The sequence below is a fragment of the Castanea sativa genome, chromosome 2 (assembly GCF_040712315.1).
Source record: "Castanea sativa cultivar Marrone di Chiusa Pesio chromosome 2, ASM4071231v1".
Taxonomy (NCBI): Eukaryota; Viridiplantae; Streptophyta; class Magnoliopsida; order Fagales; family Fagaceae; genus Castanea; species Castanea sativa.
This window is the reverse complement of record NC_134014.1, coordinates 9064380-9091591: the sequence shown is the minus strand read 5'-3', so window position 1 is coordinate 9091591 and position 27212 is coordinate 9064380. Positions and strand designations below refer to the sequence as shown.

The following is a 27212-nucleotide window of genomic DNA, read 5'->3' as shown; positions in this document are numbered from 1 at the left end:
AAGTAGCAGACGATGGAGATTGAGTTAAACCGACCTTCTCTTTGATATCCTTAAGCAATGTAACCCATTTGGGCCATTTCATTGTTTTCTTCCCTTTCGATCTCTGAAACATAAAAGCGCCTCTCTCTTTCATCCGCCGATTCGATTTTCAGATCCGAAACCCTTCCAGAACAATCCAGAAGGATCTCTCTCATCCGTCGTTGTCGTCTCCTTCGAGGTTCCATTCTCTATCCTCTCTCTCTCTCTTTGCCTTTGGATTTGATTTTTGATGAAATGGTGTTTAGTTTAGAGCTGCATTGCGTTGATTGTGTTGAATTTTCTGATGCGCTGGTTCTGAAATGGTTTTTTTTTCTTCTTTTTTTTTTAATTTTCTTTTAATTTCGAATTTTTTTAAAAACAAAATAGCTAAAAACGATGTTATTTTGACTCATTTAACTGCATGCCATAATTTTTAACGGCCTATTAAATTGACAACAATTGAAAGTTAGAGGATTAAAATAACAAAACTGAAAAATAGAGGATTGAAATAAAAAAAAATTGAAAGTTTAGAAAGTAAGTTTTGCATTTTTGCTTAAAATTTAAATTGTTATGATTAAGACTATAAAGTCGACCCCAAAATTGAGACTAAGATTTCGTTTGTTCTTACCATAGTTATATTCTAAAACCCTACAATAACACAGTGGGAAAAGCCTCCCAAAAGTTGACCACTGTCCAAATTTCACAACTAGACGATAAGAATTGTACTAGATATGGAACAGGCAATGCTTGTGAAGTCTTGGTCAAATGGTATCCAAGAGAACGGTTTCCCCAGAAAAATCCTTGTTTAAGAGATTGTGAACTCAATCTGATCCATGGTATCTACTTTTGCGCGCGCGAGTCTGTGACAAGGTTCTGGCCACAAGGCTATATGATGCAAGATAAATTTTGTGCAGTGACCATTTTTTGTTTTATTTATTTTACTTTTGGACCAGCCAGAGTGTTGAAGAATTGGACTAAGAGGATAAGGTTATCTATCAAATACTTCTCCCAAAATTTAGGGTTAGGTTGCCTATCAATTACCTCTCCCAACAACGGCCAAGATCCTTGTACACTGGAGATCTCACAGAAATGGGTGCCTTGTTCATTGGATACAATCATCCACAATGTGATGTGACATATACAAAGAAAATTGATGAGCAACTCAACTACAACAATCATCATCCCAGGAACAGAATGAGATACGCATCAGAATATGAAAACTCTTAATAACCACCTTTTAAACAACAAAGAGTGCCGGAACTCACTTTAAAACGAAACAGCAATGTTGCAAATCAGTATTAATAATGGCTTCTCTAAACAAAGCAATGGCATCCTCTACTCTACATAAACAAAGTTCATTTGCAATGGATATTAGACTAGATTTTATTGATTTGATATTTGAGACATCCAAGATCCATCAAGTTGGCAATAGCAAGGGTTCAATCTGAAAAAATAATGTACATTGTTTTCAGCAAATAATACCTGCTGTCACAATAACACAATCATAGGAACAGATGAAAAAAAAATGTAGTGACCAAAATGCCTGATTCTTTATTATGTAAGCTACAAGATCAACGGTTGTTTGCATATCATTCTGAGAACATCGATGGATATCAACTATGCACTTTTATTACAATTTATACTGAAAAGAATAATACAAAAATTTGGGGGGAGAAGAATAGAATTAGGAATAGAGTCTATGTGAATGCCATTCATCAGTGTCTGCGCTTGCAGCTGCCTGCCATCAAGTCAATGCCCCATTCACCTACCCAAACATCCTGCTTCTTTAACAATCATATTCATTACATAGATTCTGCTGAACTACCAGCTAATACGGAAGCATTAATACTCCCATTGCCACAGGACAGATCTATTCGCAATATTTGAGACAACAATATCATGATCTCCTCCAATTCCAAGACCTTAATCAAAAAATTGGCAATGCTTCACTCGGTTTAGAAAATTATGAATATGAGATACAATGTCCACACTCGTAACAATAAAAGCAAGAAAATGAATGACCACCTCCAAAATATTGCAGCTACTTGCTAGTCCATTTTTTTTTCCTAGGTAAGACCTTTCTAGTCCAAATAAGAGAAAAGAGCAATAACAAAGACAAGCAAAATCTGACTACCACCACAACCAAAATCCCGGAGGTTCTGCTTTTGTACAAGTGGAAGAATCAGTTTAATTTTCTTAACAAAAAACAAGTAAAATGAGAGAGAGAGAGAACCATGTGAGACAAGAATTGGTCACTACAAAGGCAAAAGCTGAAGCACAGTTGTCATGGAAGAAAAATCTAAGCGTAGATATGTTTGCTTTTCTAGTAATACAAAATGAAAATAAAATAGAAATAGTGTAACCCACTTATATCCAGCCACATCAGTTCAAATACTTCCACCATCAGTGTTCCATTTCCTATCTCCTTAATCACAGAACTTGCAATGTAATGACACCTGTCAATATGTAGTTCCTTTGTAAGTGTTGTAATGTCATCTCCAGACATTGAAAATATGCAAGGGAATAAGATCTTCCAAATTCATGCCATCTCATTATGCGCGCACACACAATAGTGAACATTTGTTTGCCGTCACAAAGGACATAAATCGGCAAAATATCACCATCACCTATAGTTGACATACATCCCCACTAATATATATATGATAGTAATAATAGTACAAAACATAAATTTTTTATTATTCAAATGTTACAAGTGGGGGATGGGGGATTCGAACCCTGGTTCTCATAAAGATGACATGAGGCTCTTGGCAATTGTATAAACTAAACTCAAGTGGAAACACATCATTGACATAAAACTGAGGTCAGTGAAAGACTGAGCAGTTATGATCATGGTGAAAAAACAGCCTATAAACTTATTTTCCTTGGGTGGGGGGTGGAAGGCAGTTGCAACCACATAATATTCTGGTAAAATTAAAACTGAATAGTAGGAGGGACAAACACTTGACAGAAGGAAGAATAGATTTCCTTGCATGAAGAGTAAATGGAAAGAAAAAAAATTGCAAGTATTGGAATAATGGAAAAATTAGTGAAAGCAAATCACAAACTATATCCTAACTAAAAAAGACAACTTTTTTTATAGATAATTACACATGCACCCGGTGGGTCTTGAAAGGTGCCATTTGAGCTAGAGTCATTGGACCAACTGAAAAGAACAGATCTATAAGAACAAAGTACCTTTGATCTGTTTCATGGGAAATCCAGTGTTTCAATCCCAAAAAGAAATGTAAATTTTGATACAAAAAGAAAGAAAATATAGATGTACCTCTTACATATCTATGCAGCAAAACTGCTAACAAGAAATGCAAAATTTTGTCTCCTTATCCAAGCATTAATCTACTCAACAGAAGCAATGACAAACCAATACCCCCTCCTGCAATTCATGTACAAGTCAGATAAATAAGCAGAAATTGAACAACCCAATGAGTAATCAAAAGTAGAAGTTCAACTAAATCTTACAAAAAGTTAAAAACTTTGCAACCTTGGTCAAGGTAATTAATTCACATGTGTAACACCCAGATCCCAACAGAAGCAGAAGGAAGCCCTAAAAGTAAGACCTACACAGAATCAAACTTGACATTATAAACTGAAAAGAAGAGGACTAAAACAGGAGCTCCTCTGATATACCATGTTGATGAAATGAAATTTTACATACCTGCAGACTCATACTATTTCTTTAACAGGGAAAGCCGGCAGGGTCAGTTAAAACAAGGTGCATGCATGACAATTCTGCAAACAATATAGGAAACCCTCCACAAAAACTTGGATTTCCATTCCATCAAATTTTGATAAATGATAAAAAGAAAAGGGAAGGTGAGGGGAAGGGGAGTACTTGACAGAAAATTGACCAGTCATCACTATATCAGTATTCAACCTCCTCAAAATGGTTGCTCTTGGAATGGTTGCCTAAACCGTTTCCAATCTCTATAAATATTTTACCCTCAAACTCCGAATCAATGGAGCCAAAAGAATATATATAACTGAACTAATACATAAACTCTGAATTGTGTTGCCGAACAAGAGTTCCATGCCTCTTTTCCCAACCATTGAAACTTAGGGGTGAGCATGCCTTGCCCTTATCCATGTCAAGAACTAGCTGAACATTCAAAAATACATTACAAAATTTGCTAATCAATCTCACTTTGTACACATGTACAGAGGGGTAACGAACTCTCGGGGACCCGCTTCTTTGCAGGTTTCCATGGGCAGGTCTATGTAGGCATCTTTTACCCATTTCTTTTCTTGATGCCTGCTCACTAGGGGAAACAAAACTGGAAGAAAAAATAAACATTATATGTACAGGGTTGACTTAGTCTCTAGCACCACCGAAACCTGAACGACTTATGGCCTCCATTGCAAGTCGAACCAGACGTATTAGTTCCTCTACATCTTGGAAGCTGAAATCAATGACCCTCTTAACAGAAGTAACACAATCCTTATTTTGTGCCTCTTCTAGGATTAAATTGGCAGCCACAAAAGCATTCTGGGATTTTCTAGAGGCCTCCATTGCAAAATTTACATCCTGTGTCTGCAAATGAATCAAGCAGTAATTTTTACCCTCCTATGCCAAATATAGCCACAAAGGACAAGATATGCACACAAAGTTAATATAAGCCTGCTACAAGTTTACAAATAAAAAAGTTATATACCACATTAAATTGGACTGTCAAGAATCAAATGTCCAGATATGGAAAACCAGACTAAAGGACTTAGATGACAAAAATACTCCTGAAATTTCAAAACATGATAGCCTATGCCAAATGCTTTCATGCAATAAAATGTTCACTTTAAATTTAAACCCCCATTAACACAATCCGTTTGGTACAAGACATGTACCACAAGGCAAGTGGTAGACTATTCTTATTCACCTTTCCAACACTTCAATCACAGATCCCTGGTCTTTTCTATGCTTCCCTCTATTAAGATAATCCCTCCAGCATCATATGTTACAGGAAATCAAGACACCAGAACACACAATGACTAAACCCTTGACCAATCAATTGCTTAACAAGTTATATGATATAAGGCAGAGATTGTAAAGAAGATTAAATCAACTTACGAAGTCAAGTAGACGAACAAAATTAGGGCGGTTTCGAGCAACAATGACCTGGTTTCCAGCAACATTAGAACCAGTACCCTTGGATAAATTAACCTTATCCACTGTTGCTTGATTGTTTAAGTTATCGACATCTGAAGCAGAAGATGATGGAGATTCACCTAAATAAATTATTTGAGTAAAAGTGTTACATCGGAGATTTTATTAACCCAAAAAATAATTCCAGAAACACAGTGCATCCTTTTACTTGATCCAGTTACCCACAGACCATAAAAGTTTTCAACATTTTTTTTTATTAGTATAAAAGTTTTCAACATTTAAAAAAAGAAAATTGACATCCTTTGGCAGAAGAAAAGCTACACCACTTCATAGCAGCAAAATGACTAGAAAACATCTAAATAAAGAAATGCACATGACTTCAAAAGAAGTTGACAACTTATTGTCAAAACATAAGAGCAGAAACAAGCCTGAACGTATAGCTGCACCATGACCAACTTCTATTACCTTGAGGAACCACCTGTAAAGTTGCTTGCAACTCATGCCGATCTCTATTTGTACTAGAATGTTTGCAATAAACCACCCTCATGTATGCCACCTCCAAGCATTTGAAGGACAAAGCAGCAGCTGCCATCTCTTGGCGACTTTCATATTCATGAGCACAGTGCCTGTGGAAATATAGGGTTCAGCACATGTTAGACCTTATGAATAGTAGAGTGCAGTAAAATCATACTTATTATGGGGTTGCACCCATTTTGCTTTTGCAAGAAACTTTCTAGCTAAGAAAAATGTTAAAGCAACCACCTCTAAAAGGCAATGACGCCTAACTGAGCTATTATGGTCAGTCAATGGAAATCAATCAAAAACTAATCACCAAAGGCTGAATATTGGCCATAACAGTCATTGTCACACACATGGCCAAGCCAAGACAAAGCCAAATAATAGGCTGCTGGCAGCCGGATTTGTCCAATGTTTTAGACTACAAATGCACTGTCAAAATGTGATCTCCTCAGGCTTGGCTTGAACAATTAACAAGCTCAAGCCAGTCCAAGTAGCTCAGTCCATCTTCCAGTGTCTACAAAGAAGCTTTTGAAATGTGACCTGCTCATGCTTGTCTTGGAAATTTAATAAGGTTTAGCCAGTGCAAGTAGCTCAGTTAGTCTACATTCCAGGTCAGGGAAAAAAAATGTCTACCCCGTCAAAAAAACATTCGCAAGTCATTCAAAATATTTTGGGACAGACTTCTGGACCAAAGAAAAATAGAGAAGAAATAGTCAAATAGATGACTCAAACATCCTGAAGAAGAAGAATCAAGATTGTAAAATGTTTATTTATCATTAAATTTCTTTGCTCCACCATCAAATTCTTGCTTAACAACACCTGATTATAATGGATACCAAAAAGGTAACGCTGTACTTAAGATATACCTCACTTGAATTGATAGCAAATTATCAACAACAATCAACAAGCTAATTCATTACCTATCAAAAAAAAAATCAACAAGCTAATTCATAAGAAAGAAAGGTATTTAAGACAGTCTAATTACATCGGACTCCTATATATAAAAGCGGAGTCCAGAGAAGCAATGTTTTTCTTCAAAATTGAAAATTTTCACCTACTCGCACAGTTTTGCTGCAGTGCCATACGCTTGAATTGGAGTCATCTCCCCATGTCTACCACTATCGCTACCACAAGTTTCTGTAAGTGAAGCTCCATGAAGATACTTTAAGGCAGCTTGGAAATAAGCCTCATTACTTTCAAAAACAAAGCAAGAGCTCTACGAAAGATATCGAATCCATACCAAGAATTAGAATAACAGGAAACACAAAAATATCATAGAAACAGAAGGTAAACAATTAATAAGGGTAACAGATGTACCTTAAGACGATCTGCAGTGTCTCTAAGATCTTTGGCTTCTTTCAGGGTATTGCTAGCAATCTGGCTGGAGGAAATCGTTCTCACAGGACTTGAAGCATTGAGATCTCTGACCCCTTGTCTTTCAGGCACAACATGCCGCAAACTGTTGTTAACTCCATTTGTTTTATCAACATTCCCATTCCCAGAATGTTTTAATGCCTTTGACACATCACTAGGTGCATCAATAGGACGTCCATCTAGCACACCTCCTTTCTGCTGCCCCAGTACAGGTCCACAACCAATGGATACTTTTTCTTGTTTACCTTCACCATCAGAACGTGGGAACTTTAATTTCCCATTTCTTGGCTCTATTTGTTTTAGATTAGCTTTATTTTCACCCACAAAATCTTGAATCAGGCTCTGCTGGGGGGCAAGCTTCCCATTTCTGCTACATGGAGCACCCAATTTCATATCTGAATCATTGTGCTCTTTTTGCTTTAACTTGCTTTCCTTTCGACTCTCACTTGACCATTGTCCTACAGGATCCACCCTACTGGCATGATTCTTCTCTTCCTTGCTGAACCTTATACTAGAATTCTTAGGAAAACCGTGTTTAGCATCAGCCACTGTTTCATGACCAGGAACTCGGAGATTAGGGTCAATATCTGAGTCAGTGCTCTGGCTCTTCTTTGTACACTTATTAACTGGATCAGAAATGTTCATTGTATTTCTATCAAACTCAGACTTGGATCTTCTGCTCTTGTCCCTAGATTCCAAAGAGCTATCCTTACCAGATTTTTGCAGAACAGCATGTTCATGGTGGTTCTTCTTTGCTCTATCTTCATCATAGATATGTTCTGTAACATGCAGATCGCCAGTGAACTGGACATTTTGCTCTACAGTGTCAACATCACCATTAAGCATATCGGTATTCCCAACTTCAGAAGAAGGTTTTAACTTAACACTGAATTTGTGACTAGCATCTCCATCTGTATTATACACTAGTGTAGAAAATTTACGAGATTTAGGATGAATCAGTGTCCCAGACAAATTAACATCAGCATTAATGTCCCCATCCGAGCATCTTCTAGAATCATCCATCACAGGGAGATCACTAGTCATAGTATCACCTTTCTCTACAATGTTTCCTCCCACCGATGTAAACTTGTCTAAATTAGAGGCCTTCAAAGGAGAAGATGAAACAGATTCCACTGGTGAACCTTTCACTTCTTCAATGTTGGCCCTAGTTTTACGGGATCCTGAAACCTTTGAAGAGCTTGAGGTGGCTGTACCAGATACCAAATCTCTTCTCAGTGAATCTACAAAATCCACATTCTGTTTAGATGAAACCTTCTTTTTATGTTTCCTGACTTGCTGCTCATCATTTCTCCTGACTTCTTCCATGCCGTCAACGGGATGATCTCTGCTGGACAAGATAATCTGTGACATCCTACCTCTTTTATTTGACTTATCATCATCATCATCATTAGTGCTGGACTCCTTCAGCTCAGTCTTTGAAACCCTGGGCTTCTTTTGCTTCCTGAATCCACTTTCACTACTTTCCTCTTTCTCATATACCCCGCCATCATGTGCAGAATTTTGAAACATCTCAACCTGATTCTTGTTGTCATCCCAGTTATTTGATTTCCTTTTCTTCAAAGAACCATCCTTTTTACTAGACTTTCTCATATCCAAGGACCCCCCATCTGACATGATCTGAGCTTGGTCTCCCAGTTTCTTAACAGAAACTATTACCTTGTCCTTTGCATCAAATTTTGCGGTCTCAGATAAACAGTATTCATCATATTTTCGCATATCCTTCCCACTTCCCTTAGTTGGCAAAACAGCACTTGAACTGATACGCACCCTCACAAGGTCCATTTCAGAAGTCTGATGCTTATCAGAATAGTACAAATCCTCTGTCTTGGACTTCTTAGAGGTTCCACATCCATGTTCATCAGCCTCTCTCTTGCTTTTCATTTTTATTTGTTTTGCATCACCTGCAGATATTTGATGGCCAACAAGAATGCACAAACAAACACACAATTACCTACTTTCCCAAGAAGTCAATCAGCCACATAAAATTATTTCTCAAGTGAAGTACATACCTCCATTAATTGAGCTTTTTATATTAGGCATGTCCTTTTCCACAACCAAGTTGTTTGATCTACTCACATGTTGAGAACTAGATTTCTTCATTGGAATTGATTCTGCACGACGCTGGTTCATGTCATTTAAGCTCCTGCTTTTTGCAGATTCTTGTAGCTGTTTCTTTGTAGAATTAGAGATCTGAAAGGGGCCACCACTGGTTCCTGCATTTGCTATTTCCTTAGAACTATATTTCTTCTTTCCTCGATTAAAAATGTCATGGGAACTGGAATTCAGGTGATTCTGATCAAGATGTTGGACATAACCTGTGGATACCCCCAATGCAGTTCCACTGACATGATTTTGTGGGTTATTCTGACTCTCGGGAACCGGTAATTGATACAATGCACGAAGGGCGTTTGTTGTCTCGCCCTCGCTGATGTCACAACGATTCATACCACTACCAGGCCTGTTGAAACAATGCAATAGCATAATGAGAAGTCACCAAAATTCATAAATACTCATACTTTATACACACGCAAAGAAAGAGAGAACACAATGAACAAACAGTACGAGCATTGCACTCACAACCTCATTTAGTTTTCAACTGAAGTAATGCCTAAATCCCACATTAATTTAACTGAACATGTTGATTTATTCAGTGATGTGTAACTCAAAAAGGAGAAAGCAAACTTACAGCCAATTTAGCATGCTACACAACCATTTATCAGGGAGTTGCTCTGGCTTTGTACCAATGGGTAGAAGCCTCCATGTCTGACAACGGTCACACTGTACCCAATCTTCTTCTATAACTACAGGAGCTGCCATTGGAGGTGCCATCTCAGAACCGAGTCCATTTTCCATAATAGGAGGACATGCAATAGTAGCATCCTTTAAAAAAGCCCCTGATATTGACTTCTTATCAACTTTCTTACCACTTAATCTTCCCTTTGGTTTATCCAAGAATGCATTCCTTTGCATTTCAACAGCTCCAAGGTTAGCATCCTTCAGCCTATCCTCAGAAGGCCTCCCCACTGGATCCATTTGATTATCTTTCTGTTCCAAGTTTGTTACCAATAATGACTCTCTACGATCATCTCTGCCTTTATTCTCCTTCTGTGGCTTTATTTTTCGAGTTTTACTATTACTGTCAGTAACAACATAACTAGTACTCTTCTTATCATTTGGTTCTGCAGTTGTACCAAACCTCGAGCTTTCATTTGTTGAAACAGCCGCTGCCTTGCCATTACTTTGTGTCCCCTTCGACTTATTTTTGCGCTCAAATGACAGCTTTTCCAGTTTACAAGGAACATTGGTTTCATCATCTTCATGAGATGTAGCTTTCCAACCAACCTTCTCTTTTTGAGGATTTAGATCTTCCTTACATTTGGACTCATCAGAGTAGACTTTTAGGGAGGAAGAAGTTTTCTGACCATTGCCATTGTCCTTACACTCAGTTAAAACATCCTTGTGGGAGTTTACTGCTATGTTTTCACTGACGTTTTCCACTAAAATATTCCTAGGATTTCTCTTATCGCTCTTACCACAGTCTTGGCCTGAGACTGACTCCGAAGACTCCTCTTTCACTATTTCAGAGGAAAGTAATCTACCTTTCCCACCATCGTTGTAGCCTTCCCTGAAAACTTCAGATGCCCCACCAGCATCTTTCATAGAGTAGCGGGCATCACATACCAACTTGGAAACTGGTGTGCATTTCAAGTCACCAGACATAAATTCCTTGCCTTCTGTGGTTTCATTTACTGATATTTTCTTCACTTGTAATGTCAGGTCATTCTCAGAATCTGCACCATTCCCATGCTTCAATTCTACCCGCCTATTCTTTTCCCCCACAAGTTTCATTTTCTTTGCCTTTAACAATTTCCCATTTTCCATCATTGAAGCTGACTCATCTACTAACATGGCAGAGTGCTCTTGATGACCACTGAGGGATGGCAAGGGTTTACTGACACTAGAATGTTTTTCCTTTCTCATCAAACAAAGCAGACTGTCATTAAGAGGTGATATCAGTCTACCGCCAGGGATGGGGAAGGAAGTCATAACCTGCTTTTAACACAGACAAAAAAAAAATCAAATGTAAGAAGGTCATTTTTGTTTCATATAGTGGCAAAGAAACAGATTATTCATAAAATGCCGAACAAACCGTTACCTGAATGATGCTAGTGGGAGACCTATCAGTGGTCTCCTGAGAAATGGGCGATGTCCCTCGACTGTCCACTGGGCTGTCTCCTGGTGATGAAGATGGGGAGTCATCAAGTCCAAGACCACTATAAATTGCTGCATTCTTCCGTTCCGAGTTGTCACAACCCACTTTTATTCGAACCTTCAGTGTTCTTTGGTCAGTCGGATTGCCTGATGGCTCTGATCTGCTTGAAACTTCATCCTTCAAGGTACTCTTAACAGCAACTTGGATTTGCTTGATGGAAGCATCTGCTGAAGGAACTGTTGAATTGTGCAACATGTGGGCACCACAGGAAGAAGTCCCAATTTTTAAAGATGGGGTAGTAGAAGAGGGAGCTTTCAAATTCTGAGAGGCACCCTGTATGGTAACATAACCCACAGAGCTCAAATAAACTAGAATTCCCCAAACTGGCAAGATTTCAGCCAAATATATCTCTTTCCTACCAAATGATCTTTTATGTGAAAAAAAAATTGTCCATATACCTCGATGGGTAAATTGTTAGGAGATCTAGGCTGATTGTGGTTTCTTTGTGGAGTCTTTGGATGAGACCAAACAGAAGGAGAGCGTTCATAGGTAGGTAAAAATGAACCATACCCACCAAATTTTGCCCCTGCCAAATTAAGCAAAGTTTCATATTACTAATTTCAATGCATAAAGAATGCACTTATCTTTGTGTTCCACAACTCGCTACCAGGTCACTTACCCAAATTCTCAGCAGACACCCCGCCTTCAAATTCTTTTTGAAAGTGGCCAAGAACATTTTGAAGCTTCTCATCCTTTATGAAAATAAAGTAAACTCTTACAATTGTCATGTACATACAAACTATAACAAAATATCAAGAAATTTATCTATGAAATATCCATAATGAGTTACTAAAATAGCAGCCATCAAAAAGGCCAACACATTAGAATTGCGGGAAAAGTTAAAGACTGGTCAACAGGTTTTGAAATGGTTTCACTCATTTAAAGGAAATTTGCACTAATGGTCAACTTGGAAGTATAATCAAACTTCTATTAATCATTCTTTCAGTGCACAAAAGATGATATAATCAACTAAAGCAAGTCTTAAAATTTTATTTAGGGGTTTGAATTCTTTCTTTAAAAAGATAAAAGGTCCCTCAAATATATCTCCAACCAGAACAGGTTAATGATGAGCATAATAGCAAAGAAGTTTGGCTTGGTTCTAAACTCTAATCACCAAAATTTCTAGGAATACAACCTACAGGCTCCCCACAATTGGTTATAACAAATTTGCTGCACTCTATCGGCCATATAATGCAAGCAATCCATCAAGGAGCACTTCCTCACTGATTTGACGAATCACGAATTGAATTATCCTCCAAAACATTTTATCCTTATTTGACCCCTCGCAACTACAAGTAACGCATTGAGCTTTCCCATAAACAATAGAAAATAAAAACAAGGTTCCAAAATATGAACCTAAAACCGTCACTAACCAGTGCAATGCAACTAGTTTAGGTTCATATTATTGTTCTTCACATGTGATGCGATTTGAAATCCCTTTGTGTGTGTGTGTTTGATCCCCATGAAACTTAAAAGGTCAAAAATTAAACTCCCTTCATTTTCCTACAGTTTCTGGTGAATTCTAAACCAAATTAAATTTTTTTGTTTTAAAATCACCACTACACAAATAGAAGCTCAAATCAACAATTCACACATAAACTAAATTCAATTTCCTCAACAATAACAATTAAATCAAACCCCCAAAATAATTAAGAAGAAATAAACAAAGAATAATAATAATTAGAACAATTATCTAATGGAAACAGCAAAGAAACCCTTACAATGTAAGACAGAGAGGTGAGATCGACGTCAGGGTTAATGTTGTTGTTGTTGTAATACGAAGCCTCGCCTTCTTCAAGCTCTGTATTATTCTCTTCCATCTCCTCCCACCAAACCCTAACCCTAACCCTAACCCTAACCCTAGCCCCAAAACCCTAGCCCTCCCTCCTCCTCCCTAAAGTCCAACATCACCAAATCTCTTCGCAAACACCACCACCAATAATCAAAGCTCCCAATCCCAACTCTGACTCCGACCCCACCAAATCACAAACCCTCATTGATCGGCGGCAGCGTGATCGATCGGACGGTGCAGATTGATCTGACCCGATCAGCACCGAATCGGGTTGACTCGGACCGGGACAAAAAAAAATCGATTTCTCTCACAAAACAGCAAGAGAAAGAAAAATAAAAACAAAAAAAAAAACAGCTTTTGTGTTTTTCGGTCTTTGGTTTTTATTTTTATTTTCTTAAAAAAAAAATTCTAATTTTTTTCTTCTAATTTTTTCCTTATTTAATTTTTTTTCTGTTTTTAGAGGAAACTTTTATTTCTAATTTTCAAAAAGTCCGTTTTAGGAAGCAAAACTCTCTGTGTGAGCTTTTGCTATAGCCAGATAGAGAGAGATCAGAGCAAAAAAGGTACATTTTATATTTTTTGTGCTTATATTACTGCGTGTTGATGGCGCGTGCAGTTTATGCGCGTGTTTTTTATATTTTATTATTATTTTATCTTTGGGAGTGGAGGAGGAGACAGAGTAGCTAAGAAAACGGCGCCGTCTGGTATGGTAAGTAAAGGTGTTTGGTGGCTTTGTAAAACAACAAGTGTTTTGTTTGCTTTTTTGTCTAACTTTTTGTATTAACGAAACGATGTGGCAACTTCTTCGTGTCCGTTAGAAAAGCTGTGTTTGGACATGTGTAATTCCATATGCGTGACATGGTTTTTTTTCTTTAGAGATACCTAGATTTTCCGTTTGTTTGTCTAGAAAGTCAAAGTGAAAAGCAAAAAAAAAAAACTCAATAAAAGTGATAACGATTGAAGATGAGTTTTGTTGTGGCGGATAACCTGTTGCGATCCTCCCCAGCAAATTTTTTTTTTTTTTGTCTTTCGTGGATTTTGCTGCCTCCCACTAATTTTTCCACTGCTTCTACATATTTGACATGACATATCGAATCGTGAGTTAGTGAATACAATATGAACACGATATGAATACGATATTTTTTTTTGTGGATTAGTGAGTGTTTGGGTAGTGCTTTCCAGCACTTACGCTGCGTTTCACTTTTTCAAATACTACAAAAAACGGGGTCTAAAGCCGCGTTTCAAAAAAGCGGCTAAAGACCCCAAAAAATGTGGATATTGTACACTGTTCATAAAACTCGTAAGTATTTTTTTCACAAAAATAACTTTAAAATTAAGTCTTAGGATATTATTTATATATTTAAAAATTATTTTGTTACAATATTTTCAATTTTCAGTAATAAACGATACCCATTAGTGTAAAAAATGGGTCAACATGTTTAATAAATTAATGAATTTCATGTTGACTTGTTTAGCCTGTAATCAACTCAAAATTACCTGATTAATATAAATAATTGTCATTTTTCTTTTAAATATATTTAAAATTCTAAAGATAATTAAGTAGTTAAAAGAATTTCATTGGTTATATTGATAAAAATCATCATTATAATTCTACAGTTCTTTACTTTTACCCAAAACAACGAAATAAACTCTCTTCTTCTTTTTTTACTTTACTTTTCTTAAATTGCATATTAACTATTAAATAGGTTAAAATGTCTTAGAATACCCATATTTTAACATAACAGAAGGTGACCTCTACTAACACAAATTAACAGTGGTCACCTCCACCCAATAGACATATTTGAATATAAATAGTCCTTTTCTTTCACACACCCATGCCAGGTTGTTATCAGGAGAAGTTCTAGTTGGTAGTTGATTCTTTTTAATTGCCACTACAGTCTCATGCTCAAATTGAAACAGTTCCTGTGGTTTTGGTGATCCCATTAGCCTATTGAAGGTGAGTAGTTGAGTGTCAAATACTTGCTTTTATCTCAACTAGTTTAGTTGAAAATAATGTCCTAATTTCAATTCCGGTCATGACAACTCTCTAAGGAATTCAAACATTATAGTCACATCTAAATAGAATCTTCATGATTGGCTATATATCCCCATTACCTTATCAAGTAGATGATGTAATAATAGTTGGCAACATTTTCTTATCACTTATTGGTTTATGAATAATCACAAGTCACATATTAATTATGAAAATACATTATTAAAATTTTAGAGGAAAAAAAAAAAGTTAAATATACATAATAGTAACATAAAACTTGTGGGAAAGAGAATCTATTGTAGAAACGCATTCTTTTCTTGCGTGAGGGAATAAATATCATAATGGAACATGGAATGCGTTTTCTTCAGAGTACTTATAGTTATATACCTCATTCCTTCCTATTTATGTCGTGTTCAAAGATTTCAAGACAATTCATGTGAATGCAAGCCTTTTTTTTTTCTTTTTTTTCCTTTTGATATTCCACTAGGGTTATGTGATTTTCAATGTTTTCAGCACCAACTACATTTGATGTCGACTGCAAAACTAACAGGCAACCATGCAATAATGTTAATCCGAACAAACTTCTTTAATGTGAAAATTATTTCCCCTCTTGTTTTTTGAGAATCTTTATTTTTATTTTTTATAATCAATTATTTCCCTCTAGTCAATAATTATTTACAAGATCAGAGTGATTGACACGAAATTTACGATGTGAAGAGGATGAAAAACATGAGACGTATCTTTCCTCCGTCCAAGGAGGACGGAGTGGAAGTAGACGGATTAATACCGTGGGAATGCATATAGGACGGTGCCGATCATTGAGTACCCGTCCGATAATTGATTGATTATAAATCCTTAGTTGTTTGTCACACGATGTGTTTGACTTGACTTTGCTTTATCTCCACGCAAACGTGTACACCTGGAGTTTTTGCGTTACACGTTTGACCATAATAAGAAGACTCCTATATGGAAAAGAGCTCAAGAAGGAAGTAGAATCCAAAAAGGAAAGGAAATTCTACGCCAATATAAATACCCCAGAAACCCTAGCATCAAGGTACGCACAATTATCTCAACTCTGACACTCTAGGGTTGAAAAATAAGACTCTAACTTGACTTTCGGAGAGTTTTTGGCCGGCACCACACTGGTGCTCTCTTTTAGGTACTCTTTTTTCCTTTTGCAGGTGTTGCTTTGGTTTGAGGTGTGCTTGCAACTTATTGGTGATTTTTCGGCATCATCACGATGATTATTTTATTTGTAAGTTTGAAAGTGCCGACAGATTAATGGATGCAACAAATCTTGGGTTGCATTGCAAATTTGCAACATCGGTGGCTCTAGCAACAAGTATTCAAGCTTGAGCTGGACTACAAAAAATTTGTACAGTAGGCATGAGCTATAAAGGTCTTTTTTTTCACTACCATAAAAAATAATATACAACTTATAAAATTTTACTTTATATATATATATATATATATATATAATATAACTGCATTTTATAAAAACAATTAAAAATAATCTATATCAAAATATCACTTAGCCTCACATTGAGACCAACATTTTGTAGTTGTTTTATTACATTTTTCAACTTTATTGAAGTATGCAAGAAGTGGTCAAAAATTTTATAGTTCAAATAGTATTTTATGGTGTTTCAAACGAATACACTCAGGGTTCAATTAGTAGAGTGTTGTTGAAGGTATTTTTCCATAAGTGGGGGCTATGAAAATACTTATGGGCAAAGCCCACAAGGCCCAACACCAATCAGTAAAGAATTTTCGGTCCAACTTATTTTTGTATTTCTATTCGTTGTGTACCAAGCCCACACGTGAAAGGAAGAACCCAAATAAAGGGATACTTAGGAGATGTTAATTAGAGGGCAAAGGAGTCAATTTGCATTGGTTCTTTTTGCTCACCGAAAGATCTCTCTATTGTTCTTGCCTTGTCGGAGCACTTGGGGGACCAATGAGCTCATGCTTGATGCAATGTGCAATAAATACTTAATCGTGGAGTCAAACAACCGATGAACACGTATGCATTCTCTCTCCCAATAAATGATTTAATTAGTATTTAATGCTAATTTTCCTAATAACATTGAATTCAATATGATAGAGTAGACCATCGTACACCCTTAGTGCGATGATCACTCCCAATAAAGGATTTAATTAGTATTTAATACTACTTTTCTTAATAACATTGAATTCAATAGGATAGAGTAGACCACCGCACATCCTTAGTGTGATGATCACTCCACAAGTATAAATACTTCTAGAATGTGGGGGTAAGGGCCGGAGTTCAAGTCTCCAGAAAGGAGCTTCACACACATATACACTTAGATTAAGCTAAACTAAAATTTTATCTTATATCAAATAAAATAGGATAGAGTAGAATTTTTATAAGAAGATCAATTTCCTTTCATAAAAACATTTGTCGTGGCCGTGGCCTTGGCCAATAGACTACTTGAAATTTAGGAAAATTTAATAATAGCTACCCTCCTTTTAATTTTTTTTTTTTTTTGTTGAGAATCGCCCTCCTTTTAATTATATTCACTGCTCAAAGAAAACATGTGCTAATACTTAACAAATACAATAGATTTCCCTCCCGTTCAAAAGATTTTTCTAGTAATTCCAAAAAATCTATAACATAAAGGGGGATCTTAAAACAAAAGGGGTCATACCCAGGAGCGGCAGCACTTGAAAGCCAAGGTGGTCATAGGACCACCCTGATCTGAGATTTATATTTGTCTACCTTTCAAAAAAAAATTGAGAACACCCTCAATTTTTTTATGCCAATAAAATTAAACTTTATTCTATAATTTGTTATTCTTAACAATATATTCTGGCTTTCAAGCAAAAAGAAGCCCAAAAAAAATTTTGAACTAAAATCTGAAGAAGAAAAAAAGTATAACATAGCAAGCCCAAATGCCCAATAGACCCTAGGAAAAAAGCCCAAGATCAATCTCTTTTATTAGATTGTATAATTTATACTTCTTAAGGAACATCTTGAGAAAATTTCTTAGAGCCGCCACTGGTCATACCTTTGGAGATCCATATTGATACAAAAAATTACTTTTGCAATCAAGCATTTCTTACATTTAAACATATTTACACTGCCCTACATTTTTTTTCCAACACGTTCAAAAAATGGCTCAATACATTTCCATGAGTTTGCACTAGCAGAAGTTTCTCTTTCTCCTGTATCACACTACTCTTAATTATCCTTTATTTGGAAGCAAAATATGATTTCATAAGCTATTATGAGCTAGTTGCAAAGTTTTTCCTCTCCTTTGCAGGTTTTTCAAGTGGCACACAATCTCAAAACATATCGCTAGCCTTCTTCATCGTCTTCTTCTAATAGAACAAAAAAAGCTTTCTTCATCGTTTGTGTAGATGTGAGTAGAGCATTCAACTAGTGAGGATGAGGAAGTTCAATCAAGTTCAAACCCGTGACGAATTGAAAGTAAAAAGGCCCTAAACAAGTGTTATCTTTAATGTTGCAATTCTTTCTTTTATTGAGATTTGAGACGAGCAAAATGAAAAAAAAAAAAACTATTGGATCTTGGGCAACATATCACTGTATTCAGAACAACGCGAATTTTATGATTTTTAGGGGGCGTGGGGAGAGATGGTGGTGGATTAGCTGAAAACTTAATCAAATCGTATATTGACTCATTCAAAAATGATTATCACTATTTTAAGTTCTGGAAACACTAAAAAACATTGACTTCTAAGTGGGGTTCATATGAATAAAAAATTTCTTTTGCCAAAAGTCTTATAATCATAATTGACAAAGTTAATATAAACAAATGATTAAATCTCTCTCCATTTTGAATATATTGTCAATATATTAACAATTAAAAGTTTATATGTAATTTGTCAGGTGGCAACTAAACTCGTGATATTAAATTTCAAAACAAACTTTTTAAAATGATTCATGCCTCAACTTTATAATATTTTTTGTTTGTTTGTTTAGACCCCTTAAAAACATATTATTTAACATAATGAATTAGTCAAGTAGTCACTTAAGTTAATTATGGGATTTAGGTTAAACAGTAGTATATCATATCATGCAATGTGGAAAACTAAATAAGACAACAATATGATTACCCAGGAAAACCAATAAAACCAATAATACCAACAGTTTCAAAGTAAAAATCTGGGGAGGATTTGACCTATCTATCATTAAGGTAAACCAATCCACTAGAAAGAATTAAAGTTTACAACAAATTTAACTCCTAAACCTAATGCTACCTTCAGTATAACTTACTAACATGACCACGTGCAGCTCCGACTACACAGACCCTTCTCTCTTGGATTTGCAAAATACAAGCTCCCACACTTATGACTTTGAGATCCTACTCAAATGTTTCAGATCATCAGTCGTTGTTGATCTTGTTACATCAACTTGATTTTACTAGTTCTTGATTATAAATCTCTTGATTCTGCGAATGCTTGTTGAGTTAGAAGATACAGAACTTTTCAAATTTCACAGGAATAACTCACAAGACTTCCAAGAACTTTTAAAACGTAGTTAGGATTAACCTTTTATACCAAGAAGTGTTCCACTTAAAACCCTAAATATTTTGGTAGTGTTTGAACTGAAATAGAATTCTGCAAAAAAATCCTGATTGCGATTTTCGATCGGTCGAACATTAATTTTGATCAGTCGAACCTCATTGAAATTAACTTCTATTTTCTGCAGCTTGTAAGTTCTTGAATCCTAATTTGTACTATCATGAATAATGTCTAATACATAATCTAGACATGTTTTGACCTTAGTTTGCCAACAGACATAAAAATAAAAATCTAAATATTTAATCCTAAATATTTAGAACCTAACATTTTTATTTTTAAATATCACCCATATAATCAATCTGAGATGCAGTGCCTGATATGGTATTGGACCAATATACAAAATTCTCAATAAAAATACTAATCACTAGATTCACCGCATTTGATTATAGTTTCATTACTTTTATATAACTTTGTAATAAGTTAAGAGTAGACGTCATAAATTGAAACTCTAAAATAATAAAAATAAAAATAAACTTTGTAATATATAAATGTTCACAAATTAAAGATGACACCTATGCAGAGGTTGAATGATAACTTGAACATTTTTTTTGCCCAAAACCACCATGTTTTCGGGGTTCAATCCATGACTCTCAAGCTTCTACACTTTTAAGCCTCATGGATGGATTGAATTATTATTACTTATTACATGAATTATTAATTTTTTGCTGAATATTCGGTTATTGGAAATTATTTTGTTACAAAGCTTCTATTGCAACTTGTTTAATTATGTAGGATCTATTTTTTGAACTCGATTTTGCTAGAGTCAAGTTCTTCTATGCAATTTAGTTGAATATAGAACACGAGTTTGAGAAGATTGAGTTTCATGTTTGTCACATATAACTGAATTATATAAAATTTGACTCTCAATTTTAAGAAAGTCAAGTTCCAAAAAATGTTACATAACTAAAAAAATTGCAATAAAAGCTTTTTAACAAACTAATTTTTTTTTTTAAATCAAATATTCCCCCCCCCCCCCCCCCCCCCCCCCCAAAAAAAAAAAGACCCAAGAAATGTGTTTAAGTCTAATCTTGTCACTTCATGGAATTGGCTAAAAGTTTGAATCATATTACTTTAAGGACTACCGACATCACATGGTGGACTCATGGTCCATACCTCTCCTCTTCATGGATTGAGATTCAAGCCCATGACTTCTCTCGTGCATTAAGCTCACCACTCCTATTATGTCTCGTCTCTTCACCTGTGAGAGACCATATTTACACAATGAGTTTGAGATGAAAATACTTAGTCACATTTCAGAACTCCTACTCATAAAATGGTTATTTTACTGTAAATTTGAAAACATTTCATCCACACCAAACACCCATATTTTGAAAATATTATTTTGACAATTTTTTATATCAAAACAAACAAACCCTTAATAAAAATACAACTTAAATTTATTTGTAAATGGCAAAATCCATTTTCAAATTCAGTATACAATACATAACTAAAACTAACCTACCTAATCCGCTGAGTCGAAACTGTCCAAATTTTCAACTGACTTACCATTTGTGAGGATGGTGAATTGGCGGCAGTTTGAAAATTTTCCAACATGCCGATAGTGGATTGGTTTAAATTTTTTCCTCCAACACACCCATTTTGACCCACGTTTATAGAAGCAGGTTTGGCTGTGAGATGATGTGGTGGTGTTTTGGGGTTTAGTTGCTATTGTTGGTGTGGATAGAAAATATATTATTAAAGGGAAGAATTGTAAAATAAAGAATGGATGTAAGTGTCTTGCAAAAATTGATTAAGTAAAATAAATTATGTGGCTTTTTGGTAATTCAAATTTTCTTTTTTGGGGTATAACTGGATGAGAATGTTCTTCTCCAAAACTCATAGTTTCATGTCACTTAAAAAACTAGGCCAGCTTATTATATTATTAGCTTCTTCTTTTTTTTTCTAAACTATTTTTTAACAAATTAGCAAATAAGCCAATCCGTATGAAAGAAAATATCTTTAATTGGTTTGAATGAAATCGACCTAACAATAAACCAATTGGGCACTTGATCGATGGGAATTTAATCCAAGTGGAAAGATCAAGATTTCTTGAAATCATCTTTAAGATAATAAAAACCTGCATAGTAGCAAGTATTGATATTTTTTTGTGTGGATGGAAAGTATTGATAAATTGATATAAAACTAAAAACTAAATTTTAAAGGGTTTAAATGTCTTGAAATTAATTTTTCTAAACTTGTTGTTTATTATCCCACCAAAAAATAGTGGTATTGTTGGAGAAAATATTAAAATAGCATTAATTTTCAAACAATATAGTTAGTAGTTAAGTTTTACAAACTATATTTTTTACTAGCATCTCGAGTTTAAAAGACTCGATTTTGGGGCTATAAATCGAGTCTTTAATGCTCGATTTTTATGGTCTGATTCTGTCTGATGTGGCATTTTTTCCACGTAGCGAATACTTGGAAATCGAGTCTCTAAGACTCGATTTACCACCAAAAAAAAAAAAAAAAAAACGCAGTCAGCCCACCTGGGTCGCGCGGCCTGGGCGCGCAACCCAGGCCACCGCGCGCCCAGGTCGCGGCGCCGCGCGCTGAGACCCAGGCCACCGCGCGCCCAGGTCGCGCGGCCTGGGCGCACGACCCAGGCCAGCCCAGGTCGCGCGGACCTGGGCGCGCGCGCTGCCTGGTCCGTTTTTTTTTTTTTTTTTTGTGGGGTTCAAATTTCATCTGGCTTGTAAATCGAGTCTTAGAGACTCGATTTCCAAGTAGTCGCCACGTGGAAAAATGTCATATCAGATAGAATCAGACTATAAAAATCGAGCATTAAAGACTCGATTTATAGCCCCAAAATCGAGTCTTTTAGACTCGAGATGCTAGTAAAAAATATAGTTTGTAAAACTTAACTACTAATTATATTGTTTGAAAATTAATGCTATTTTAATATTTTCTCCGGTATTGTTCTAAACTTTTAATAATAACCACTGCACACCCTTGGTTTGATGGTCACTCTATAAGTATAAGTGTTTGTGGGATGTGGGGGGTAAGGGCCTGAGTTCAAGTCTCTAGAAGGGAGTTTCACACACATATACACTTAGATTAGGGTATAGTAGAATTCTATCTTGTATTAAAACAATAATAATAATAATAATATACACACTTGGAATGAGACAATTTTGATGGTTCACATATTAGCAGGGTCCACGTGATGGAATCAACGTCTACAAAGTCACTCTCAGATTGCACATCAAATGAATTTACAGAATCTAGGGTTGAAGCTTCCCTCTTGTTTATTTTCATATAGAAAATACAATTTCAAAGAATAATGGTAAAAATTGTTTTTTTTTTAAAGTATTTTTTTAAGAGAAAACAAAATTAAGAGCTCATTTGGTACATGTGTTTAAAAATTGAAAATTGTTATTTGAAAACATTTGTGAAAATACGTGTAAGTGATAAAGTGTGTAGAAATACGTATAATATTGTTTAAAAACTGAAAATAGTTGTTTAAAAACACAAACACCCCCTAAGCATCCCTCATAACTCTAAAATGGTATATGTGAATTTTTATACTATATTGCTTATTTGCATTACATAAAATACCTATAACTTTTTTGATAAAATAAATTATTGCTTCACCTTACCTCCATAAAAAATAAAAAATAAACTTTACCATTCTCATGCATTTCGTATTTGGTCTGGAAAAGTGTATAAATTCATGCTAGGCACGATGATTATTGTGCTTTGCTTTGATCTTAAAATAAAGATAAAAATGAAGAGACCTTATTTGTCATGAGGTCATGCCTTTTAGTGAAACATTGGGATCATCCCACTCCTCCGAGTCATGCTTACGAGTAGGGGTGGCAAAATTTGACACGATCCGTGAACCCGACACGACCCGACACGAAATTAGCAGGTTATGGCTTGAGGCTTAGCGGGTTCGTGTCATATTTGGGTTGACACGGCTAACCCGTTTAATAAACGGGTTGGGTTAGTGTTGAACACATAGAACCTGTTTGACCCGTTTAATTAAATGACATTTTACCAATATACCCTTCAAACTCTAGGTATATAAACTTATTAGTTGTTGTGATTTATTTTCTTTGACATATTGTGATTGATTATTTGCGATATTGGGATATGCTTTAGTTTTGAATGATTATTTTTGATGCAGTTACTTGTTAATTTTAAATTTTATGTTAAAAATATTTATTTGTTTGTTTTTTCATTAATTTTTATTTTTCATTTTAATAAAATCTGATAAACAGGTCGACACGATTTACCCGTTTAATAAATGGGTCGTGTTAGGGTTGAGAAATCTTGACCCGTTTAATAAACATGTCGGGTTAGTGTTGACATATGCAGTCGAATACTCATGACTTGACACGACACGAACCCGACACGCGAACACGAATTGCCACCCCTACTTACGAGTGCGTTAGCATTTCCTTAAATATATTAACTAACACAATTGTTGATATGACTTTCAAGTAACATATAGTCATGTTTGTGTTTTTTCAATACATTATTTTTTACTTAGTGTGTAATAGTGTAAGTTAGCTTAATTGATAATTTTTTTTTCAAATAAGAGATATGAGGTTTGATCCTCATCTACATTAAAAAATCAATTGGCGTTTTAGTTTAATGATAAAGAGATATCATCACGAGTGCATTAGTATTTCCCTAAATAAATTAACTAACACAATTGTTGGTATGACTTTCAAGTAACATATAGTCATGTTTGTGCTTTTTTCAATATATTATTTTTTACTTAGCGTGTAAGTTAGCTTAATTGATTAAGTTTTTTATTTTCAAATAAGAGATATGAGGTTTAATCCCCATCTACACTAAAAAATCATTTGGTGTCTTATTTTAATAATAAAAAGATATCATCACGAGCGAACGCTATAAGTTGAAATTTTCTTTGAAAAAAAAAAATCATTTTTTCCCATCCATTTTTATTCTTGGAATCCTAAATATCGTTTTAGCAAAAAAAGAAAAAAAAAGAAAAAAGAAAAAAAAGAGAAGAAATCCCAAATTGAGGCTCATCAACATATTTAGTTATTAAAGTAAGTGAATATATATAAATCTTATCTCTATGTGTTAAGAGGATTTAGAAAGTTAGTTATGGCTTCATAAATGTCAAAAATATGTATAATCTAATTAGATAATCCTTATTATTAAAAATAAAAAAAAGTTAAAATTGTAATTCAATAAAAAAAAAACAATATAATTTTTTGTTTCTAAACATTAGCACTCTCTATTTAAATATATTTCACTCATGTTCAATACATTTTTTTCCTAAAAACTAGCAGACACTAAATCTAGCAGTTTACTTCATTTCAAAATCTAAAATTTAGTTTTTTAAAAATAGTAAAATTCAAATTGAAAAATTACATTAAAATCGTGCTGCAAGGCTAGTTATCATAATTGTTTTGGTTCTTGATCAATATTGATTATTGTAAGAACACAATTCAAATTCCCAAACCACGACTGGGAGGAAATGGGCTTGAAAGGCCTTTCTTCACAATGAATTTGTAGAGGATGGGTTTGTAATCTAGATTTCAAGGATGGCTTAGACAATTACAAAAAGAACGGGCTTTGGGCCCAATGGAAGAAAACAAAGAATCGTTTGCAAAGAGTAAGACTGAGAATTCATCCTCGGACTGTTTCCGAGGATAGTTTCTAATAGTATTTCTCAAGTTTGGATACAAATATTGATTATCATACACTTCTTCTTTCTCAAAAAGCCTCATTTTCTTCGTATGCCTTCCCTTCTATTTATATTCCTCTTCTTCTCTTCAATATCTTCCACTTTATGGTTGCAATCCTGATTTTTGGATACTTGTCCCATCCATTCTTCCTTAAAGCCCGCTGGGATTAGGGACCAAGTTCCAAGCTCTATGCTCAGGTCCCATCCTTCCCTCTATCAGTCAGCGTATCAATTACAGAGCTTTTAATGCATGGGCGGTGGTAGCAGCTTTACTTTAGACATTCCACCGCTCTTTTTATTGTCCTCCACGTATACTGTGTGTCCTCGGCTTAATATTCTGAGGACAAATCTACTCCTCGGACGTTTTGGGACATTTAAATACTCCATGATCATTTGACGTCTTCGGATTTGGGTTTCTGGCCCAAAAGACTTCGTTGGGCCGCCCTTCATAAATTGCTGGGCCCAATACCCCTACAATTATTGATTGTTAGGCTAAACAATGAAAGTATTTGTGTGGGCAATTTTTGTATTCCAGGGAAACTTATTGTGTACTCCCTGGAAACTTGTTGTTGTCTCACATCGCAAAGATTCTCTCCCACTTGTTGCCTTATAAGCCTGAAACTGAAGGAGTAGTGTACCATCAGTTATTAATAACTGATGGTATACTCCTCTCTTCGGCGCAAGCTTATAAGTGAGAAAGTGGGGGAGCAACTGATGAGGTAGGAACAAGTTTTTCAGGGAGTACAAAAAATAGTTTCCCTGGGAGTACAAAATCCTACTCAAAAGAAGTTTCATTTTAATGTGTGGGCAATTTTTGTACTCCAAGAAAACTTATTGTGTACTCCCTGGAAACTTGTTGTTGTTCCACATCGCAAAGATCCTTCCCCACTTACTGCCTTATAAGCCTGAAGCTGAAGGATCTTTGCAATATGGGACAATAACAAGTTTTGCGATATGGGACAATAACAAGTTTTTAGGGAATACGCAATAAGTTTTCCTGGAGTACAAAAATTGCCCACACAATATTGATCTTTTTTTCTCATTCGTTTCTATCATTGTACTAATTGTACTTCAAAATCCTGTACAAAATGAAATTGTACCTCAAAGTTTCTTTGTTCTTTTTTGACTTCGCAAAGTTACTTTATTTCTAAAATAAGGGATATGTGGAAGAGTTGAATTGAGTGTAAGTTTGTGGCTCGTGGGGGTTGAAATAAAATGTCAATGATATTTTTAAACTAACTGATGAAATATAATTTGTTCCGACAATCTCAAATTCGTTGTCCCCAAAATCCTCATATAATATAAAGATTTGATGATTTACTTCATACAAAATTTGATATGGACAACGAAAATTATTTGCGTCAAACAATAGGGATTTAAAGCCAAGTCGTGCACTTCATTGCGACAACCGTTGTAATATGCTTAGGATCATGTAAGAATATTCCTTATTAGAAAAGGAAAACCCCCAAAAAAAATATTAACTATATGAAAAAATTCTACAATAATTTTTTTGTATTGTTTAAAAATATTGTACATTTTCTAATTGTAGTCATTTACTAAGTGTTTGTAATCACTACCATTAATTTTTTTTAAATAGAAAGTAAAAAATATTAAAGTGATGTGGAGATAAAAGTATAGAATAAAAGAAATAATTAAGATGATTCAGTCTGACGAATTATACCTATCACAGAAAGCAACAAATACGGCTTTGTTATTTTTTTCCTAAAAAAAATCTTTGTTATTTTAAATTAGATGTTACTTCTATGTTATTTATTTTATATAAAAAAGAAGAAGTTACAATTAAGTAATTTTAACCCTATGCAAGGAAAGTGCATTTAAGTTCAGCATGATGATCTAAAACCGCAAAATCCATGG

The 27212-nt window shown here is 35.0% G+C and overlaps 1 protein-coding gene across 16 annotated transcripts; it reads right to left on the bottom strand.

Annotated features, from left to right (window-relative positions):
• Positions 1-1531: 1531 nt before the first annotated feature.
• On the bottom strand, positions 1532-13657 carry LOC142623322 (cysteine-tryptophan domain-containing zinc finger protein 7-like). Of its 16 annotated transcripts, none has more exons than XR_012842110.1 (13): positions 13040-13657; positions 11938-12010; positions 11717-11844; positions 11202-11591; positions 9732-11095; positions 9055-9503; positions 6968-8946; positions 6709-6866; positions 5597-5757; positions 5096-5253; positions 3496-3593; positions 3309-3409; positions 2185-2645 (listed from the first exon to the last, which is right to left on the bottom strand). XR_012842110.1 is itself a non-coding variant. In XM_075796720.1 (12 exons), the coding sequence occupies exons 1-11, from the start codon at positions 13136-13138 to the stop codon at positions 3537-3539; spliced, it is 5016 nt and encodes a 1671-aa protein (XP_075652835.1). In that variant the 5' UTR covers positions 13139-13656; the 3' UTR covers positions 2185-3409; positions 3496-3536. The 16 variants fall into 16 exon arrangements, 4 of the variants coding, with proteins under 4 accessions (XP_075652835.1, XP_075652836.1, XP_075652837.1 ...); XR_012842109.1 differs by having other exon boundaries at positions 2185-3181; positions 3302-3409; positions 3518-3593; XR_012842111.1 differs by having other exon boundaries at positions 2185-2474; positions 3518-3593.
• Between the last annotated feature and the right edge of the window lie 13555 nt (positions 13658-27212).